The sequence below is a fragment of the Neoarius graeffei genome, chromosome 6 (assembly GCF_027579695.1).
Source record: "Neoarius graeffei isolate fNeoGra1 chromosome 6, fNeoGra1.pri, whole genome shotgun sequence".
Classification (NCBI taxonomy): domain Eukaryota; kingdom Metazoa; phylum Chordata; class Actinopteri; order Siluriformes; family Ariidae; genus Neoarius; species Neoarius graeffei.
Window position 1 is genome coordinate 58,697,381 of NC_083574.1, and position 21,681 is coordinate 58,719,061.

Consider the following 21,681-nt stretch of genomic DNA (forward strand, 5'->3'; position numbering starts at 1 on the left):
AAACGACACGACACTGGTGTCAGAAGTGCAAGTTGCCATCATCTTTCAAGCGCAACGTGGAACACAGTAAGACCTTGCTTTGTAATTTAATACTTCAGTTTTCAATCTGCTGGACTTTTGGGCTGTAAACTATCCGTTGCCTAGAGACCACACATCTCCATAACAACAGGGGCACACCTTCACAGCTCTCAGTACCCACAGCAGAAGTGTCACAAACTGTAAATTCAGATCAGGTGATGCGAAGTTGCACATCACATGCTGTCCAAGATGACTATGCTCACCACAGCCTTCAAGAGCATTCAACTCAACACTCACCTGTGACAGTATCCCAAGCCACATCCATGACTAATCCAAATGCTGACGGCGCGACAAACCAATTCACTGCTGAGCTGCACGTCATTCAACAGCGGTCTCAGGGCACAGGCCCCCCTTGGCTGCTGTCTGATTCAGGCGCTGTGGACAGGGCCAGAGGCATGGAGAGGGAGAGAGGACGACAGCGTTTCACAGCTGCCACCCCTCGGACTTATGGCACCAGTCACGTACGACCCGATGTTCGCCCAACCACCACATATGATGGGCCTAGATCAAAAATGGCGACGTATGATGGGAAGGAGGACTGGGAGCCGTTCCTGTTGCCATTTGAAAGACTAGCTCGCAAATATGCATGGACTGGTGCTGAAAGAGTTGATAAGCTGCATGAATGTCTTCGTGGCGCTGCTATGCGCTATGTGTGTTCCCTTCCAGAACATATCAGAGAGGACTACACTCTGCTTAAAGAACACCTAACTCAACGCTTTGGTCAACGAGATCCTCCAACAACTGTTCGCAGGAGACTTGGAGAACTGCGGCAGTCAAAAGGGTCATCAGCTGAGTTTGCAGAGGAGGTGAGACGCCTAGTAACCTTCGCCTACCCTGGTGTAGAATTGCCCCTGCAAGATCAATTAGCTGCAGATGCTTTTTTTAAAGGATTGAAAGATCAGAAGCTAGCCTACGAGGTGATGAATAAAGATCCATGCATGCTGGCAGAAGCCCAGAAGCTAGTGGAGGCACACGAACACAACTACAAGGCTACAGTGGGGCGAGAAGTGGACCTGAAGGGTAGAACAAGACATGTATCTTGGGCTGATGATAATGACGAGATGGCACCTGTATCTCATTGTGTTCAAACCCCCACCTATGTCACAGCTGACCAGTTTAAAGGACTGTTAGAGAAGGTTGAGCAAATGCAGCTGACTCTTAGCCGTCTGCAACCAGTCATGAGTGACCAAAGAGGGCAGAGATACCCCGATCGTTCCCCTGGCAGAGAACATGGCCCCTATCATGACCAAAGCCGCAGGCAGCAGCAGCCTACTCAGCCACGTAGCAGTGCACGCACTACCTCTGCAAGCCTTCCTAGAAGCACAAAAGGGGCCTGCTATCAGTGTGGGGAAGAGGGGCACTTCAGGAGGGAATGCTCCAGGTCACTTAGTCCAACCACCCGGCACACTGCAACAAGCGAGCGTGAAATGGCTCGGGCGCGGACTCAGTCCCCAACACTGACAATCAGTCGTGCCACCAACCGAGGGCCAAGTCTTCACATTGCACTGAAGGTGAACAACACTCCAGTCCAAGCTGTAGTCGACATGGGCCGAAGCAACTGTCCTGTCCGAAGGACTTTACAAGCAATTGTGTAGGGGTGAGCAGCCACATCTAAAAAAGGCAGTCCTTCATAATGCAGAGTCCAACAGTGAAATGACAGCCATGAGTGGAGTGCAAGTGGTTTTCCAGATAGGAACCCACAGTTTTGACTGGGATGTCTACGTGGCCCCAATCCATGATTGTCTTCTGCTCGGCCTTGACTTCCTCAGAGCTGCTAACGTCACAATTGAAGCTAGTGGCCGGGTTTTTATTGCAGGGGAACCGATACCTGCAAAGATTATTGGAGGGGAGGGGCCAGACTACTCAGTTGCCCGTGTACTGCTGGAAAGAGACACAACACTGCCACCAGATTGCGAATGTGTGGTGTGGGGGGAGGTGGAGCACCCAAGACCAGGTGTCCCTGCAGTGTTGGAGCCTACTAGCATAACCGAGAATGTGTCCTCAGGAAGTGCTGTCACAAACATGGATGCTCGTGTGCCTGTCCGCTTGTGCAGCCTCTCTCCGGATAAGGCTGCTTTGCGAAAAGGTGCGTGCCTCGGAATCTTGATTGAGGCATTCTCAGATGACTCGACTATACAGTCTGAGATTGACATTGAACGCAGCCCAGACAATGACCCTAAAAGTGCTCCAAAGATTGGGAGGGTAGTCACTGTTACAGCTACTGACTTACCTGAGCATGTGCAAACTCTATACGCAGCGTCTGGAGAGATGCTCAGTGAGGAGCAGCAAGAAAAACTGATTGTTCTGCTACTAAAGCACCAGTCTCTGTTCGCTGTATCTGACACAGACTTAGGCTACTTCTCTGCTGTCTCACACCAGATAGACACTGGTGCAGCCAGACCAGTGCGTCAACCAGCAAGGCGAACACCTCTGGGCTTTCAAAATGAAGAAGAGAACCACCTTCAGTCCATGCTAGGAGCAGGAGTAATAACTCCCTCATCATCTGAATGGGCATCACCTGTGGTGCTAGTCCGTAAAAAAGATGGAGGTGTGCGCTGGTGTGTCGACTACCGGCATCTGAATAGCTTGACAACAAAGGATGCGTATCCTCTGCCCAAGATTGAAGAGTGCTTAGATGTGCTAGGTGGAGCGACAGTCTTTTCCACTCTTGATCTACAAAGTGGATATTGGCAGATTGCTGTAGATGAAAAAGATCGTGGAAAGACAGTGTTCATCACCAAGTATGGACTATACGAGTACACCAGGATGCCCTTCGGGTTATGTAATGCCCCTGGGACATTTCAGAGGGCAATGGAGTTAGCCCTGCGTGGCCTTCAGTGGGACATACTACTGATTTACCTGGATGACATAATAATTCTAGGTAAAGATGTGGAAGAGAGCCTGGAACGTCTGACAGAAGTCTTTGGAAGACTGCAGAGCTTTGGGCTGAAACTGAAACCGTCAAAATGCCAACTCCTAAAGGAGGAAGTCCTATTCTTGGGACATGTCATTAGTGGTGAAGGAATACGACCAAATTCAGCACTTGTGAAGGATGTACAGGACTGGCCACACCCTACAGGCAGACAGGAACTCCAAGCTTTCCTGGGACTGTGCAACTATTACAGAAAGTTTGTCCCATCCTTTGCTGAACTAGCGAGCCCATTGACGTACCTCTTGAAAAAGGAAGTCCAATTTGAGTGGGGGGAGGAACAAAGAGAGGCCTTCCTGCACTTGAAAGAAAAGCTTACCTCATCTCCAATACTCGCTTACCCTACTAGTGAGGGGAAATTCATCCTCGACACAGATGCATCAAATCACAGTATCGGAGCTGTGCTGTCTCAAAATCAGTGGGGTGAAGAGAGAGTCATTTCTTATGCGAGCAATCACCTGACGCCAATACAGCAGAGATACTGTGTAACCAGACGGGAGTTACTCGCGGTGGTTAAATTCACCTGGCAGTTTCGGCATTACCTTCTGGGAAAAAAATTCCTCTTGCGCACAGACCATAACAGTTTGGTATGGCTCTTCAGGTTTAAGAATCCCGAAGGCCAATTAGCAAGATGGTTGGAAGAAATGAGCCAGTACGACTTTGAGATTGAGCATAGAGAGGGAAGGAGACATCTAAATGCTGATGCATTGTCGCACAAAGATGCTGACGAAAGAGAAGACTGTGACTGCTATGAAGCAGGACAAGACGTGGCCTCTCTACCATGCCATGGCTGTGCACACTGCCAACGACTCGACCGGCAATGGGCCAAGTTCATTGAGGATGTGGATGATGTGGTTCCCCTTGCAGTCAGGCGTCTAACCACAAATGAAGATGATGGAAATCAAACAGAAGAACAACTAAAAGATCCAGGAACAAGAGGGACAGGCATGTCGGTTACAAACTGGCTTCAGCTGGTAAGTCAAGAAGAATGGACATTAGAGCAGTGCAAAGACCCTGTTTTGTCCAAGCTACATCAGTGGATTGAAAAAGGAGAACTGCCCACACGAGATGAAGTGTCCCTTGAAGGTCCTGCTGCTAGGAAGTACTGGCTTTGCTGGCCCCAGATTGAGCTGCACCATGGAGTTCTGGTCTATCGTTGGGAGAAGGCAGATGGAGGACAACCACATTACTTGCTGTTAGTACCAACCTCAATGCAGATGGAATTAATCAAGGCCTGTCATGATCCGCCTCAAGGGGGCCACCTGGGAATCAGCAAAACTCTACAACGCCTGAAGCAGAGCTACCACTGGTATGGGATGGGGGGTGATGTGGAACTCTTTGTACAAAAATGCCAGAGCTGTGCCACACTCAAGACTGCTGGGCCAACAACAAAAGCAGCACTGCAGTCCTACCAGGCTGGAGCTCCCTTGGACCGCCTACATTTGGACATGCTGGGTCCTTTTCCGGTATCCACAGCAGGCAATAGGTACATTCTGGTTATCATAGACCAGTTCACATGGTGGGTGGAAGCTTATGGGGTACCTGATCAAGGAGCAGAGACCACAGCCAGAAGACTCGTGTATGACTTTATATCACGTTTTGGTTGCCCCCTGGAACTCCATAGCGATCAGGGTCGCAATTTCGAAAGCACTCTTTTCAAGACAGTATGCCAGCTTCTTCAGATCACTAAAACTAGAACTACGCCATACCACCCTGCATCTAATGGCCAAGTTGAAAGATTCAATAGAACTCTCCTGCAGATGGTACGCTGCTATGTGGACCAGAACCAAAAGAATTGGGACGAGCATCTTCCACTGCTTACAGCAGCATATCGCAGTACCAAGAATGCCAGCACAGGATTCAGCCCAAACAGACTCATGCTGGGCAGGGAGGTCCATCAACCACATGACATCTGGTCAGGTGCAGCAGAGTTAAAAAGGGACATGTGCGAGGTTCCGGAGTTCCTGAGTGAGCTGGAGCAAGGCTTGAAGGAGGTGCAAGAAGCTGCTAGAGAACATCTAAAAGCCGCCCAGGAACGACAAAAGCGAACCTATGATGTCAGGGCCAAAGGAAGACCGTATGCTGTTGGAGATCTAGTCCATGTCAAGGGCAGTACCAAGAAAAAAGGATTTAGTCCGAAACTCCAACCGCCATGGAAGGGCCCTAGCATCATTGCCTCTTGCCTGGGCCCAGTGCTGTACGAAGTGATTGGGAAGCGAGACAGGAAGATCCTGCACCATGATCGTTTGAAGCCCTATACATCTGACGTGATACCTGGATGGACGCGACGGAGAAGGCATGAGATTCTTCAGAGAGACCAGCCCCCACCTAGTGTCGAATCGCATAGTGCACCCAGAGGTCAACCAAAGGATCCTTCAGGTTCTGCAGACGAGAAACTGGAGAAACTGGAACTTGAAGGCCGCGGGCGTCAAAGAACTGCACGGCGGCGCCGTCAGGCTCGCAAGAAGGCATGCCCACCTCCAGCGGAAACAGCGCCACTGGACCAGACTGACAGCACTGCAACGCCCCTGCAGCACCCTACCACGTCCCGAGGTCATGAAGTCCGTCCCCCTGTCTGGTACCAAGCATGAATGGACTCTCCTCATTAAAGTCAGTAGTTTATTTTTTGACTTTGAGTAATGTCTAGTTAATTGTTGGACTTTAAATAACAATTAGTTTCTTCTTTGACTTAAAGTAATGATGTTTTGAAATGTGTTCAGATTGAACTTTTTGACTTGAAGTAATTCTGATTTGAAATGCGTTTAGTCTACACTTACCCTGACTATGTACTGAAGGGACTCAGTATTCTTGGAGGGGGGCTGTGTAATGAATACCTTAGTTCAGTCATGGGACTTGTAGTTATTAATGTGACGTTTCTTGTAATGTTAAGTTTGGCCACTAGAGGGCAGTTGGGTTATTGATTATTAATATTGGCTGTCTGTTCCCAAGTGTTCAGTTGTTTGATAAGCTGCATAAGAGACACCATATGGCCCTGACGAGACGGATAATTCCTCGTTGGAGCTAGGTGTCATTGCAGCCTGTTGTATTCATCAAACAAGTCAGTAAACAGTTAAACTTCATCCTGGATTCCTGTCGTGTCATTTCCACGCCTTGGAGACTGTGAGTAAACTGTATGCATGCACTCGAGGGAATCTGAAGCTAGTCAACCAGCACACCGAAAACTAGCAACTATAGCTAACAAACATCCGAAGACAACATACATACAAGAAAGTAAATGACACGACAATATGCATGCACAGTAGTGAAAAAATCGACAGCCTGACTCGTACACGATATTATTCGGAATTCTTTGGTATTTTCTGTCCTGCCGATAAACACATCGATTAACACAGACATGGCACGCACTTAATATGTGGCGGCTTTAGTTGACGGTGTGTCTGAATCTTCGCTTCGTATCCAATTTTTTTATTTTCAACTAGCCAGCCGGGCTGGCTAGTGACAGGAATTACTGTACCCGCCAAATGAAAAATTAAGTCACCTAGGGCGACCGGACCACCGCGAATTTCGAGCCCTGTTATTTGCTCAGGAATCCCCTCAAATTAAATAACTTCCCAGCCACAGAATGGCCTGTTTGTTGGTGTTGTTGTTGTTGTTAAGATATTTCAGAAATAAACATACATCACAGTGACCAAATTTCAGAGGGAACTATATTTCACCGATTTTATGAAATTGAAAGCCCGTCTACTTTTAAATATCTTGTATTTGTATTGTATTCAGTTGAATATAGGTTGAAAGGATTTTTAAATCATTGCATTCTGTTTTTATTTATGTTTTACACAGCGTCCCAACATTTTTGGATTTGGGGTTGTATATTTTCAGCCTTGAAAATTGTCACCTCTCAGTTGTGTTCACGAATGTAAAGCATGATGGCATGTAATTGTGAGTCAAATCTTTTATTAAATCATTACAACCTTGGTTTTGACATGGTGCGTTAATTAATGGTACTTGCGTGTTCCTTAATACTTTGCGACATGTGTACAGCATAGTGTGAGAAAATGAGTGTGCAGATTTGCCATCTGTTATGTCTGACTGTATGTTACTGCAGCTATGTACAATAATGGCTGTCATCAGCATGGCTGCCTTACAGTAACAAGTCTGTTATGTAAAACAATCTGAAAATAAGTTACAGCAGACCAGCTTTCCAAACCCCAGTTTTATTTTAAGCAATCAAGTTTGAAACAGTTTACTTGTTACTGGTTAAATCTGCTATTGATTTTGATAAATTCAAACTATTTAGACAAACCCAAACTAATGATTTCAAAGAAAAAGAAAGATCATGCCAATAGACTAAGAGAATCTGTGTTTGAGAACCTGAAGTGGTTTTGGTCATTTATAAAATTTTCAACTAAAATAAATCTCAATCCTAATTTTCTCAAGGATAGCCAATCATTTATGAAGGACAGTATGGGAAAAGCAAACATTTTGAACAAATTCTTTCACTCTGTATTTAGTCTGCCTGATTTTATATCCGCCTTCTGATCCTACAATTCCAACATGTGAAAATTTTGATCTTCACTCAAACATCCAGTTGACAGTGGCTGAAGTACTATGCAACTTGGATCCTAACAAAGCATGTGGGCCTCACTGCATACCAAGCAGACGCCTTCAAAATTTGGCGATTGAAATCACCCCTTTGTTGTGCAGACATTTCAATCTGTTTTGTTTTTTTTGTTTTTTTTTTTCAAATGGGTTTATGCCTACTGATTGGAAGCTCTCTAATGTTATGCCTGTCTTTAAGAAGGACAATCCATCAATCTCATCTAACTACAGGCCCATCTCTCTGCTCCAAGATACTCGAATGATGTCTCTTTAATCAATGCTATCAACACCTTGCACCCCAGTTATAGCAGCTCCAGCATGGCTTTCTCAAGGGCAAATCTACAATAACCCAACTTTTAGAGGTCTACCAAGACATGCTGGACTCTGTGGTGAGTGGTCTAGAGGTCAATGCTGTCTATTTTGACTTGTCAAAAGTATTTGACAAGGTATCTGACACTCTGTTGCTGTATAAACTCGAACACTATGGTATCAGTGATCCATTGCTTTCGTGGTTTCACAGCTGTCCTACTGGCAGACAGCAAAGAGGTGTTCTTGAAATCACTTTCTCCGATTGGCTGCCTGTGACATCAGGGGCCAATCCTTGGCCCGACAGGGGCCAATCCTTGGTCCGCTCATGTTTCTTGTTTACGTAAATAATCCTGATTATATCATGTTCAATTCCACCATACCCCTCTTCACGGATTACTCAAAATTGTATTGTGATTTGGACCTGCACTCTGAGAAAATAAAGTACATTATTGTACCTTTAGGGGTACAATGGTTTGTCACTGGGGCAGTACCCTCTAAGGTTTGTACTCATTATATACTGCTTGGGAACAGACATGTACCTTTTTGGCTATAAAAAAGGTACACATAGTTACCTTGAGGTCCAATAATGGGCCCTAGGGGGTACACCTGTGTAGGTTGTACCTTGGGGGACAGAAACGGACTCCTACTGTACCCCTATTTCTGATAGTGTGCCATGTGCTGACAACTTTCTTCAAAAGGATCTAGACTGTCTTCATAAGTGGAGTCTTGACGGGGCAATGGGATTCAATTCATCTAAATGTAAGGTGCTACATACAGTGGTGCTTGAAAGTTTGTGAACCCTTTAGAATTTTCTATATTTCTGCATAAATATGACCTAAAATATCATCAGATTTTCACACAAGTCCTAAAAGTAGATAAAGAGAACCCAGATAAACAAATGAGACAAAAATATTAAACTTGGTCATTTATTTATTGAGGAAAATGTTCCAATATTATATATCTGTGAGTGGCAAAAGTATGTGAACCTATAGGATTAGCAGTTAATTTGAAGTGAAATTAGTCAGGTGTTTTCAGTCAATGGGATGACAATCAGGTGTGAGTGGGCACCCTGTTTTATTTAAAGAACAGGGATCTATCAAAGTCTGATCTTCACAACATATGTTTGTGGAAGTGTATCATGGCATGAACAAAGGAGATTTCTGAGGACCTCAGAAAAAGCGTTGTTGATGCTCATCAGGCTGGAAAAGGTTACAAAACCATCTCTAAAGAGTTTGGACTCCACCAATCCACAGTCAGACAGATTGTGTACAAATGGAGGAAATTCAAGATCATTGTTACCCTCCCCAAGAGTGGTCGACCAACAAAGATCACTCCAAGAGCAAGGCGTGTAATAGTCGACGAGGTCGCAAAGGACCCCAGGGTAACTTCTAAGCAACCAAAGGCCTCTCTCACATTTGGCTAATGTTCATGAGTCCACCATCAGGAGAACACTGAACAACAATGGTGTGCATGGCAGGGTTGCAAGGAGAAAGCCAATGCTGTCCAAAAAGAACATTGCTGCTCATCTGCAGTTTGCTGAAGATCATGTGGACAAGCCAGAAGGCTATTGGAAAAATGTTTTGTGGATGGATGAGACCAAAATAGAACTTTCTGGTTTAAATGGGAAGCATTATGTTTGAAGAAAGGAAAACACTGCATTCCAGCATAAGAACCTTATCCCATCTGTGAAACATGGTGGTGGTAGTGTCATGGTTTGGGCCTGTTTTGCTGCATCTGGGCCAGGACGGCTTGTCATCATTGATGGAACAGTGAATTCTGAATGATACCAGCGAATTCTAAAGGAAAATGTCGGGCATCTGTCCATGAACTGAATCTCAAGAGAAGGTGGGCCATGCAGCAAGATAACAACCCTAAGCACACAAGTCGTTCTACCAAAGAATGGTTAATGAAGAATAAAGTTAATGTTCTGGAATGCCCAAGTCCTGACCTTAATCCAATTAAAATGTTGTGGAAGGACCTGAAGCGAGCAGTTCATGTGAGGAAACCCACCAACATCCCAGAGTTGAAGCTGTTCTTTACGGAGGAATGGGCTAAAATTCCTCTAAGCTGGTGTGCAAGACTGATCAGCAGTTACCGGTAACGTCTAGTTGTAGTTATTGCTGCAAGGGGGTCACACCACATACTGAAAGCAAAAGTTCACATGCTTTTGCCACTCACAGATATGTAATATAATGAGAGGAGATGAATATTTTTGTCTCATTTGTTTAACTGGGTTCTCTTTATCTACTTTTAGGACTTGCGTGAAAATCTGATGATGTTTTAGGTCATATTTATAGAGAAATATAGAAAATTCTAAAGGGTTCACAAACTTTCAAGCACCACTGTATCTCGAAGAAGGAGATTCCATGTGTAAGTGCCAGAAGCTACAGTCTTGACAATCAGCAGCTTGAGTGTGTATCTTCCATCAGTTTTCTTGGTATTACTGTGTCCAGCAACCTGTCTTGGGCAAAGCACATAAGTCGTAGTTGCAAAAGCCAGTAAGACTCTTGGCCTTCTTAAAAGGGTATGCTGGGAGTTATCTGATCCCAGCATGAGGAAACGCTTGTATTGTGCTCTAGTGCGTCTGAAACTGGAATATGGCAGGAACCTGTGGTCCCCATTCACTGTGAAGCATCGTGAATCATTTGAAGGCATCCAGCAAAGGGCATCAAAATTAATAATGCACTTCCCTCAGAATATGACTTATACAGAAAGACTAATTAATTTAAACTTACTCCCTTTCGGATACCATAGGGAGATCTCAGACTTGCTACTTTTCTTTAAATCTAGAAATGGCCTTATATCTATTGACATTTAATAACTGCGTACCTTTAAACCTCATCATATGTGAAACATTGATCCTAATAACTACATCCTTATTTATGAACATGAACAGGACTATAATAGGAAATCATACTTTATTAGGTCTGCAGAACTTTGGAATGCTTTGCCATCTTATATTAAATCCCTTGAATCATTATCTATGTTTAAATCCCACCTTCTCGACATTTATCAATCAAAAAGAGCAACTTGTAGTCCTCCACATTAGCATCTAATGAAAATGTCATGATATTGATTGATTCACATTTTCCTCATTATATAGTTCATCTACCAAAATCGTTCAATTTTTAATATTTGGTTTTGGATAGATTGTCTTCTTTTGTCATGTCTATCTATTTTTTGTAATCCAGTGCTAATAATGTAGAGTTTCTGTGTCAGACTTAATTTTTATATATATCTTATATTTATTCATTAATGCATACTCACACCGGCACATTTTTCTATTGTTTATTATCATTATAGTGTATTCTAGTGTACATTTTTCCATTAATCTATTACCACATTTTAGCATGTAGGTGGCAAATGAGATGCAAGTCCTGTTCCTTTCCCCTGCCACATTCAATTTGTTCATAGTTAATCTTCTTTTTTTTCTTTTTTTTTTTGTCTTCTGTGTAAATGTGGTGAACTCAATAAACTAAGCTACATATTACTTGCATGACACTAATTTCATTAATATTTGTGAATCACCTCTATATGCTTATGTGACAGGCAAAACATATACTTAATCTGGAAATATCTTCGTTTTTTCATGATTTATAACCTCAGTATACATTTGAATCTTATACTCTTTCCCTTGTCACTGTTTGACTGACTGTTATACTTTACTCTCAAAATATCACCAGTGTCACCCAAGAGAGGATGGATTCCATTTTCATCCTTATTCCATCTTGTGCGATTTTTTGCTCCTTACTACTGTCATCTCTGGCTTGCTCATAAGGAACCTAGATCAAGGCCTAGATTTCTGTAAAACTATTTTGTGACAATGTCAGTCATTTAAAGTGCTTTGCAATAAACATTGAATTGAAATAAACTGATACATTTTGAGAAGATTTATGTTCTGTGATTTAAACTGCCTGAAATTGAGACTTCTTGTAAAATCATCAAAGGATTCCACAGAACTCAGGTCAGCATGTAAGGCTATGAACATCATCCATAAAACAATGTGTCTGACCCAGAAACAGTTCAATTCAACTGCATTTAATTCTTTATAAGTGAGTGTCTGTAAAGGGACCACAGGCATCTTATTGTTATGGCTGGTTTGTTTATCCCTCCCTGTCCTGCACAGCAGTGGCAGTAATGTGCCATCTGAAGTGGTGCTGATTTAAAGTCATTAATACTTTTTTCTGTAATCAAAATTGCATTAATAATTTCCTGTTTAAGCACAGTACCTTTTTCTATTATTCTCCTGCTGTGCACTTTAATAACCATCAGTATAAAGTATCATTGGTTGTTTTTGAAAAAAAAATTATTCAGCATCATTTAATATGACTATAGTCATTGTACTCAAAAGCCTAGTGTCTTTTTTTTAAACAGTGGTGGAAGTAATAAAGGTTACATACCCAATTCCCACTGCTATACTAGGAGTTTCACAGGAAGACATGGGAAATACATTACCATCATTCATTATGCACAGCTTCATTCAGTACACTGGAATGACTGTATCTGACATCTTTCAGGACCTGTCGAGGTGAGGAAAGAAGGCCTGGAAATGCAGATCAACCGTCTGGCTGAGCTGATTGGACGCCTGGAGAATAAGGTGGCACTTTAATTCTCATCATCATAAAAGTCAAATCCTGCATATAGATACCCATATGTTCAATTGCACACCAATATCCTGACCAATGTATTGTACTGGTCAATATACCAAGCACGCTAAGAACCATGTGAAATTTGTATTTCTGTATTCATGGCATGCTAACAAATAACTGCTGGTGATAACATGATGATAAACAATATAATAGTAGTAGTAATAATAATAATAAACATCTCAAGAGTAATACTTGGGAGCTACGATTCTCAAAGCATGTATGCATTAAGCACTAAGGCTAATGTGGTCCCTCGTTAATCCTACGGTTTCTGACATAGTAGCTTCTTTTCAAAGCTAAGAATAACCAGACAATCACTCATGTTGAGGGATTACATAATTTCACATTCACAGAAGCAGGCTGTGAAAGCATGGTATCTGCTCTGAAGAGCAGGAACTCATCCTGAAGTACTGATGCTCAGTCAGTTGAGAACAATGCCAAACTCCTCACTAAGCAGAAATATTTAATTGCTATAAAACATTACTCTGTATTCATATATGTAGCTTAATTGGAAATATACTTTTGAATATATTGTGATGAAAATATGTAAGACTTTCCACTATTTTTATTTGCCTCTAAATCATGCATCAAAACAAAAGATTCAGTGTTATTGAGGCTACTTTAATATAGCTACTCAAATTAGGGAAAATGGTAACAAATGTAACAGATGGTTAAATTAGAGGCAAAATTTTGTGCCAGGATAAATAATCAGTAATTTAAATAATTATATAAAATTAGTAAATTAAATTTCTTTAAGTGATTTAGGCACAACAAATTTGCAAACCTGAGGCAATCAGTGTATGCAATAGTTTCTTTTTATAATATCATGAAAAAAATAATCTCAACTATTACATAATGAAAGTAGTCAGAGAGCTAATTGATTTTTTTTCTAATATCTAGATTCCATGCAATTTTGATTAATTGGATTGATTGAATTGTGAATATCTAATTTTGTGTTGCTATCTAAATAGGTGTTATAGTTAGGGGAAGGGGTTAGACAGGGGGGAGTAAATTTTACTGGAGATATGATTTTCCTTTTATAGACATCCATAGTCTCTGTGTGATTGTCAGTTTTATTGTAAAATTTACAATGTAGGGATTATGGACATGTAGTAATGCGTACATGTTGGTCATCCTCTACAGTAGTGGCAAACTTCTTTATACTAGGCTGACTTTATTTGTGTAAATATTTCTGTGAAGATTACTCAGAGGCAGAGAATTACAAGTGTTATCAATGGGTGTATAATGAACCAACGTTAACATTTTTGCATGATCATTTTTGGTTGGTTATTTCATTTGTTCATGAGTTAAGTTTGTTTTTGAATAGTAAGTTCACTAGGTCTCCACGATGAATTTTAGTCCATGGACAAGTGCAGTCTTTGTAAAACAAAATGTTGTTCCAACAAGATGATTGCTGATGTGTAGATACTTCCATCTATCCATTATCTATACTGTTTATCCAGTGAGGGTCACAGGTTAGCTGGAACCAATCCTAGCTGACTTCAGGCAAGAGGTGGGGTACATCCTGGACAGGTCACCAATCAACTGCTGGGTGAATAAAGAGATTAAAAGCCATTCATGCTCATATTCACACCTGTGGGCAATTTAGTAGCCAGTTGACCTAATCTGTATGTATTTGGACTGTGGGAGGAAACCAACACAGGCACATACAAGCTCCACACAGAAAGGCCCCAGTCAACCAGAAGGTTCAAACCCAGAACCTTCTTGTTGTGAGGCAACAGTGCACCGCCATGTCACCCCAGTAGATACTTATACTATCTCAGTAGTATAAATAAACAATTGTATGAAAAAGTTCTAAACAGTTGATTGGGAAAAATTCATGTTTCAACCTTTTAGTATAGTACAACAAAATTTCTCTTCATAATTACAACAAATCCTTGATGAGATTTGCTATTTCAAAAAGTCTTAACGTCAGTGAAAAAATACAATGCTTCATTATTGACTGTTAGATTTTATTTTTCAGGAATAAAATGTTTTCTTCGTTTAACAGTAGAATTCCCGGGAGGCTGTGAGAATTTTCTTCCTAAGCCAAAGGGAGTGCCCCTCTTCTTTCTCCCCATACAACTTTGTTATGCAATTTGCATTGTTATGCAAGTTATGGCCCTTTTCCACTACCCTTTTTCAGCTCACTTCAGCTCGCTTCAGCTCACTTCAGCCCGACACGGCTCGCGTTTCGACTACCAAAAACCAGCACGACTCAGCTCGCTTCAGCCCTGCTTAGCCCCTAAAACTCGCACCGTTTTGGAGTAGGGCTGAAGCGAGCCAAACTGAGCCGAGTGAGGCTGGGGGCGTGAGCAGACACTCCCCTGTGCACTGATTGGTGAGGAGGAGTGTCCTCACATGCCCACACACGCCCCGCGAGCGCGCTGGGATCTGTAAACACTGCAAACCCGGAAGAAGAATAATTACGAATTACGAGAATTTCTGAAGCCTTATGCGAATCGCCTCATCTATGCGCTCTTGCCAGTATTTGTCCACGTTGTCGGTGACAACAAGCCACAGCACCAAGACCAGCAACACTAACGACTCCATGTCCTCCATGTTTATTGTTTACTATCCGGGTCATGAGACTACCGCTTAAAAGCTCACTGATGTCACTGTTTGCGCTGCTTAACGACATCACCTGACGTCCACCCACTTTCGCTAACTCCACCCAATGTGTCCACCCACTTCCAGCCAGCACGGTTCAGCGCGGTTGTAGTCGAAATGCAACTCCAACAGCCCCGCTCAGCCCGACTCAGCACGGCACGGCTCAGCCCGACTCAGCCGCGTTTGTAGTGGAAAAGCAGCAATAGTTTGTGCAAAGCAGCACATGGGGGGGGTGAGGAGTGTGTATGCGTGCTTGACACAAACATGATACACACCTTGGCGCAGAATGTGTAACGTTCAAGAGAGACAGTATCAAATGTTGCAAAAATAACTGCTTTTATGTAAGAATAAACCTGAGTAAATTAAGACTTCAATGACATGTTTAGTATATTTAGTGAAGGACACAGTGTGGCGGACGGAAAATAAGAAAAAAATATTAAATTCAAGTGTAGACTGTGCAGTCCAAATTAATGGTAATAAAAATGAACAGTAATTTGTAGAGATTTTAAAAATGTTAATGATAAGTTCAAGAGAAAAACAGTATCAGTGTAAAAAAATATGCAGTGTTGTGCATGAATGCATTAAATGAGTGCTGTTCACTGCAACTAATGAATGTGAACTTGAGTGGAGTTTGCTGGTGCAAGTGAACGTGAACAATGCTCCCTCAACAGAAGTAGGGATAATAGGTAAAATTTTCACTTTCATATTGTGATATGAAATATGATGTATTACAATATCTTGGGATTGTACCTTTGCAAATGCTTCAGTGACCATCTTGAGTTTCTCGCGCATTCCTTGTCTCAACTGGTGTTGTCTTATGGTGATGCACTGGTTGTGGCACTACTGATTTGCTTATATCAATAAAGCAGACCCCAAGAATGTTCTGATGGTAGGTGAAATTTGATATTTTAATTGCTGAACAAAAAATTCATATTTCATATTCAGTGTGGCTCATTAAAAATATTTCACTAGTGAACTAGTTCACAGTTTTGGAACTGTGAACTTTAAACATGAACTAGTTCATTTTAATCTGTGTGAATTGAACTTTGAATGAAGGCAAATATGAATAGGTTAAAAAAACATTAAATTTATGTGTAGACTATACAAATTAACAGCCATTTGTCATTACCATCAGTTTGGACTACAAACATTATTAAACCTATTCTTATTTTCTGTCGTCCACACTACACTAAACATACTAAAACATGAATACATCAATCAGTCCTGAACAAAACGAATGTATTCGCAGCAACATTTGTGTCAATTTTTTATGTAGTTCTATTTTTGCATAAAATTATCTATTCACACTTATTTTTACACCGTCTGATACTGTCTCTCTTGAACGTTGCACATTCTGCATATCGCGCTTGTCAAGCACATGCGCACACATGCTTTTTCTTCTTTCTCAGGCACTGCTTCACTCAAATTGACCCACACTCAACATTTACATAACAACGTGAAGTTGCATAGGTGACAACTGTGCTGAAGAGGGAGGTGTCAGCTTGTGTGGAGAGAAAGAGCAGGGGCACCCCTTTGGCTTGGTATTTGAGTGTTATTTTGATTATAATCAATCATCTTCGTGAACACAGCCCATATTGTCCATGCACTCTTCCATATACAGTGGTGCTTGAAAGTTTGTGAACCCTTTAGAATTTTCTATATTTCTGCATAAATATGACCTAAAACATCATCAGATTTTCACACAAGTCCTAAAAGTAGATAATGAGAACCCAGTTAGACAAATGAGACAAAAATATTATACTTGATCATTTATTTATTGAGGAAAATTATCCAATATTGCATATCTGTGAGTGGAAAAAGTATGTGAACCTTTACTTTCAATATCTGGTGTGATACCACCCCCCATCCCCCGTGCAGCAATAACTGCAACTAAACATTTCCGGTAACTGTTGATCAGACCTGCACACCGGCTTAGAGGAATTTTAGCCCATTCCTCCGTACAGAACAGCTTCAATTCTGGGATGTTGGTGGGTTTCCTCACATGAACTGCTCACTTCAGGTCCTTCCACAACATTTTGATTGGATTAAGGTCAGGACTTTGACTTGGCCATTCCAAAACATTAACTTTATTCTTCTTTAACCATTCTTTGGTAGAGCGACTTGTGTGCTTAGGGTTGTTGTCTTGCTGCATGACCCACCTTCTCTTGAGATTCAGTTCATTGACAGATGTCCTGACATTTTCCTTTAGAATTCGCTGGTATAATTCAGAATTCATTGTTCCATCAATGATGACAAGCCGTCCTGGCCCAGATGCAGCAAAACAGGCCCAAACCATGATATTACCACCACCATGTTTCACAGATGGGATAAGGTTCTTATGCTGGAATGCAGTGTTTTCCTTTCTCCAAACATAGTGCTTTCTATTTTGGTCTCATCCGTCCACAAAACATTTTTCCAATAACCTTCTGGCTTGTCCACGTGATCTTGAGCAACCTGCAGACAAGCAGCAATGTTCTTTTTGGAGAGCAGTGGCCTTCTCCTTGCAACCCTGCCATGCACACCATTGTTGTTGAGTGTTCTTCTGATGGTGGACTCATGAATATTAACATTAGCCAATGTGAGAGAGAGGCCTCCAGTTGCTTAGAAGTTACCCTGGGGTCCCTTGTGACCTTGACAACTACAACCCCGATTCCAAAAAAGTTGGGACAAAGTACAAATAAAAACGGAATGCAATGATGTGGAAATTTCAAAATTCCATATTTTATTAAGAATAGAACATAGATGACATATCAAATGTTTAAACTGAGAAAATGTATCATTTAAAGCAGCGGTCCGCAAGACATTCCGAACCAGGTCGTGACATTGGGGGGAAATGCCAAAAAAAGGGGGGGATTTTTTGTATATAAAAGAGAGAGAGAGAGGTGTAAATAAAACATGGGTTCATTTCACGTTAGATAAGTATGCGTGGACGCTGCATAGCCTATTGCATTCGGAGGCCGATAGCACATTTTATTTTTTTCAATCATGATGACTGTCTGACCCGCCCTCAACACGTAGGCTATTTTCCCACAGCGCTGCCTCAGATCAGCTCGGTTCTCACGGTCAGCGACAGTGTATATTAGCTACAATGAGCAAGAAGCAGCAAACGTCCTTAGAAAGTTTCTTTGGTTTGGGTAAGGGTGAAAAGAGGTCCAGCATCGATGACAATAATGATCCCGGAAGCAACCCAAAGAAAAAGAAGGGATCTTTCAATAGGAGATATGATGATTCCTACCTAAAATTCGGCTTTACACAGACCGGTGACTCGCATGCTCCTAATCCGTTGTGTGTGGTGTGCGGGGACAAGCTGTCGAATGAGTCTATGAAGCCATCAAAGCTCATTCGACACCTTGAAACTAAACACCCCACACTTAAAAATAAACCTCTTGAATTCTTTGAGCGCAAAAAGCAAGAGCAAGATTCACAAAAACTCATGCTAAAGACAACTACTTCTGTGAACGTGGCTTTGCTAAGAGCCTCGTACAGAGTGGCGTGTCAAATAGCTAAGTCAAAGAAACCATTCACTATTGGAGAAGAGCTAATTCTGCCTTCTGCCCAAGACATGTGCGACGAAGTGCTTGGGGAGGCAGCAGCCAAAAAGATAGGCTCGGTACCTCTTTCTGCCAGTACTGTGCAGAGGCGCATTAATGATATAGCGGAGGATATTGAGGCGCAGTTGTTGCAGAGGCTAAAAGGGTCGCCGTGGTTTGCAATTCAGGTAGACGAGTCCACTGATGTGGAAAACAGGGCAATACTTCTCGTTTTCGTGCGGTACATTTTTGAGGAGGATGTTGAGGAGGATCTGTTGTGTGTGCTCTCCTTTCCAACAAACACCACAGGTGCAGAGTTGTTTCGGGCGTTGGATGGTTACGTGTCAGGGAAATTAGACTGGTCCTTCTGCATCGGTGTATGTACTGATGGGGCTGCGGCGATGACTGGGCAGCTGTCTGGTTTCACTGCGAGGCTGAGCGAGGTTGCACCTGACTGCAAACACACACACTGTGTCATTCACAGAGAAATGCTGGCCAGACGTAAATTGTCACCGGAGTTGAATGCTGTATTGAACGATGTCGTTAAAATGGTCAACTTCATCAAAGCACACGCACTCAACACCCGGTTGTTTGAGCAGCTCTGCGAAGAAATGAATGCAGAGCACAAACGCCTTCTCTTGCACGCAGAGGTCAGGTGGCTGTTGAGGGGGAAGTCACTGGCCAGAGTGTTCGAGTTGAGAGAGCCTCTGCAGGCATTTCTGGCAGGAAAACAGTCTGATCTGGCTGCGCATTTCAGTGATGAACACTGGGTGTCAAAACTCGCCTACCTCTGTGACATTTTTGCTTTGCTTAATGAGCTCAACCTGACACTTCAGGGGAGAATGACGACTGTCTTTAAAGTAGCAGACAAAGTCGCTGCATTTAAAGCAAAGCTGGATCAGTGGGGGCGTCGCGTAGACAAGGGTGTATTTGACATGTTTCATTTATTAGTGGGGCTATTGGGGGAAACGGAGCCAGCGCCAGCTCTATCACAGTTGGTTCGTGACCATCTCGTTGGGCTGTCGAAAGAATTCGACCGCTACTTCCCAGCCTCCCGAGATCCGCGTGATAAGAATGAATGGATCCGCAATCCATTTGCAAGAATTCCTGACCACCTGTCCGTTCAGGAGGAAGCGCAGCTGATCGAGCTGGCAAATGACAGTGGTCTTAAGACTAAATTTGACCAAACAAACTCTCTGCCTGCGTTCTGGGTAAACGCCAAACGGGAATATCCAGAAATAGCCGTAAAAGCGCTCAAAACGTTGCTGCCCTTCCCAACTACTTATCTTTGCGAGGCCGGGTTTTCCGCAATGACAGTGACCAAAACAAAACTGAGAAACCGATTGGATATTTCAAATACATTAGGAGTGTCACTGTCCAACATCACCCCCAGATGGGACATTCTAGCTGCAGGGAAACAAGCACAGGGCTCACATTAAAATTTAATCGGCTTATGCCATAATAAAATTAGGCCTTTAATTTGTTTCAGCACCTATTCCTATTGTGTTGTGCATGTTGTTTTCATGTTCCTAGTTCAATTTTGTCGTTCAAGTTTATGTTCCTGATTCAGTTTTACTTACTGTTCATAGCTGAAGTTCGCTACTTTTAACGCATGCACAACACCAGATATGGAACCAAAACGATCACCAAAATTGTCCTCCAATTCAAATAATCAATTATTCTAATTTGTAAAAGCGTCAGCTAAATGCATTCTCCCAGTGTCTGCTAAACGTAGACACCCCGCCCCCCAGCTCGCGTGTGTGAGACCACGCCCCCCCCCCCCACACACACACACACCGGGCCGCAGCAAAACAATGCTGAACCAAACCGGTCCCTAGTGCTGAAAAGGTTGGGGACCCCTGATTTAAAGAGAAAAATTAGGTGATTTTTAAATTTCATGACAACACATCTCAAAAAAGTTGGGACAAGGCCATGTTTACCACTGTGAGACATCCCCTTTTCTCTTTACAACAGTCTGTAAACGTCTGGGGACTGAGGAGACAAGTTGCTCAAGTTTAGGGATAGGAATGTTAACCCATTCTTGTCTAATGTAGGATTCTAGTTGCTCAACTGTCTTAGGTCTTTTTTGTCGTATCTTCCGTTTTATGATGCGCCAAATGTTTTCTATGGGTGAAAGATCTGGACTGCAGGCTGGCCAGTTCAGTACCTGGACCCTTCTTCTGCGTAGCCATGATGCTGTAATTGATGCAGTATGTGGTTTGGCATTGTCATGTTGGAAAATGCAAGGTCTTCCCTGAAAGAGACGTCGTCTGGATGGGAGCATATGTTGCTCTAGGACCTGGATATACCTTTCAGCATTGATGGTGTCTTTCCAGATGTGTAAGCTGCCCATGCCACACGCACTAATGCAACCCCATACCATCAGAGATGCAGGATTCTGAACTGACTTGACTTGACTTGAAAGCTTTAATGTCCTTAAAAAAGGCAATTTGTCTTACAGCACAGCAAAGTGACAAAAAAACACATACAATAAAAAACCCATCACAACACAATAAATAGCAAAACGTGTAAATAAATACAGACCACTGGTCAGAGGCATCAATCAATGCTAGAAATGTTAAAAAAAAAAAAAAATCATTTGTACACTGAGCGCTGATAGCAACTTGGGTCGTCCTTCTCCTCTTTAGTCCGAATGACACGGCGTCCCTGATTTCCATAAAGAACTTCAAATTTTGATTCGTCTGACCACAGAACAGTTTTCCACTTTGCCACAGTCCATTTTAAATGAGCCTTGGCCCAGAGAAGACGTCTGCGCTTCTGGATAATGTTTAGATACTGCTTCTTTGAACTATAGAGTTTTAGCTGGCAACGGTGGATGGCACGGTGAATTGTGTTCACAGATAATGTTCTCTGGAAATATTCCTGAGCCCATTTTGTGATTTCCAGTACAGAAGCATGCCTGTATGTGATGCAGTGCCGTCTAAGGGCCCGAAGATCACGGGCACCCAGTATGGTTTTCCGGCCTTGACCCTTACGCACAGAGATTCTTCCAGATTCT

The 21,681-nt window shown here is 42.6% G+C and overlaps 1 protein-coding gene across 1 annotated transcript in view; it reads left to right on the top strand.

Moving 5' to 3' along the window:
- The window catches only part of necab2 (N-terminal EF-hand calcium binding protein 2), a 329,089-nt gene that overhangs the window by 284,581 nt on the left and 22,827 nt on the right, over window positions 1-21,681 (top strand). Inside the window, exon 8 of the mRNA XM_060923931.1 lies at window positions 12,394-12,473. Within this exon, the coding sequence (XP_060779914.1) occupies window positions 12,394-12,473 (80 nt within the window). The remainder of the gene's footprint in view (window positions 1-12,393; window positions 12,474-21,681) is intronic.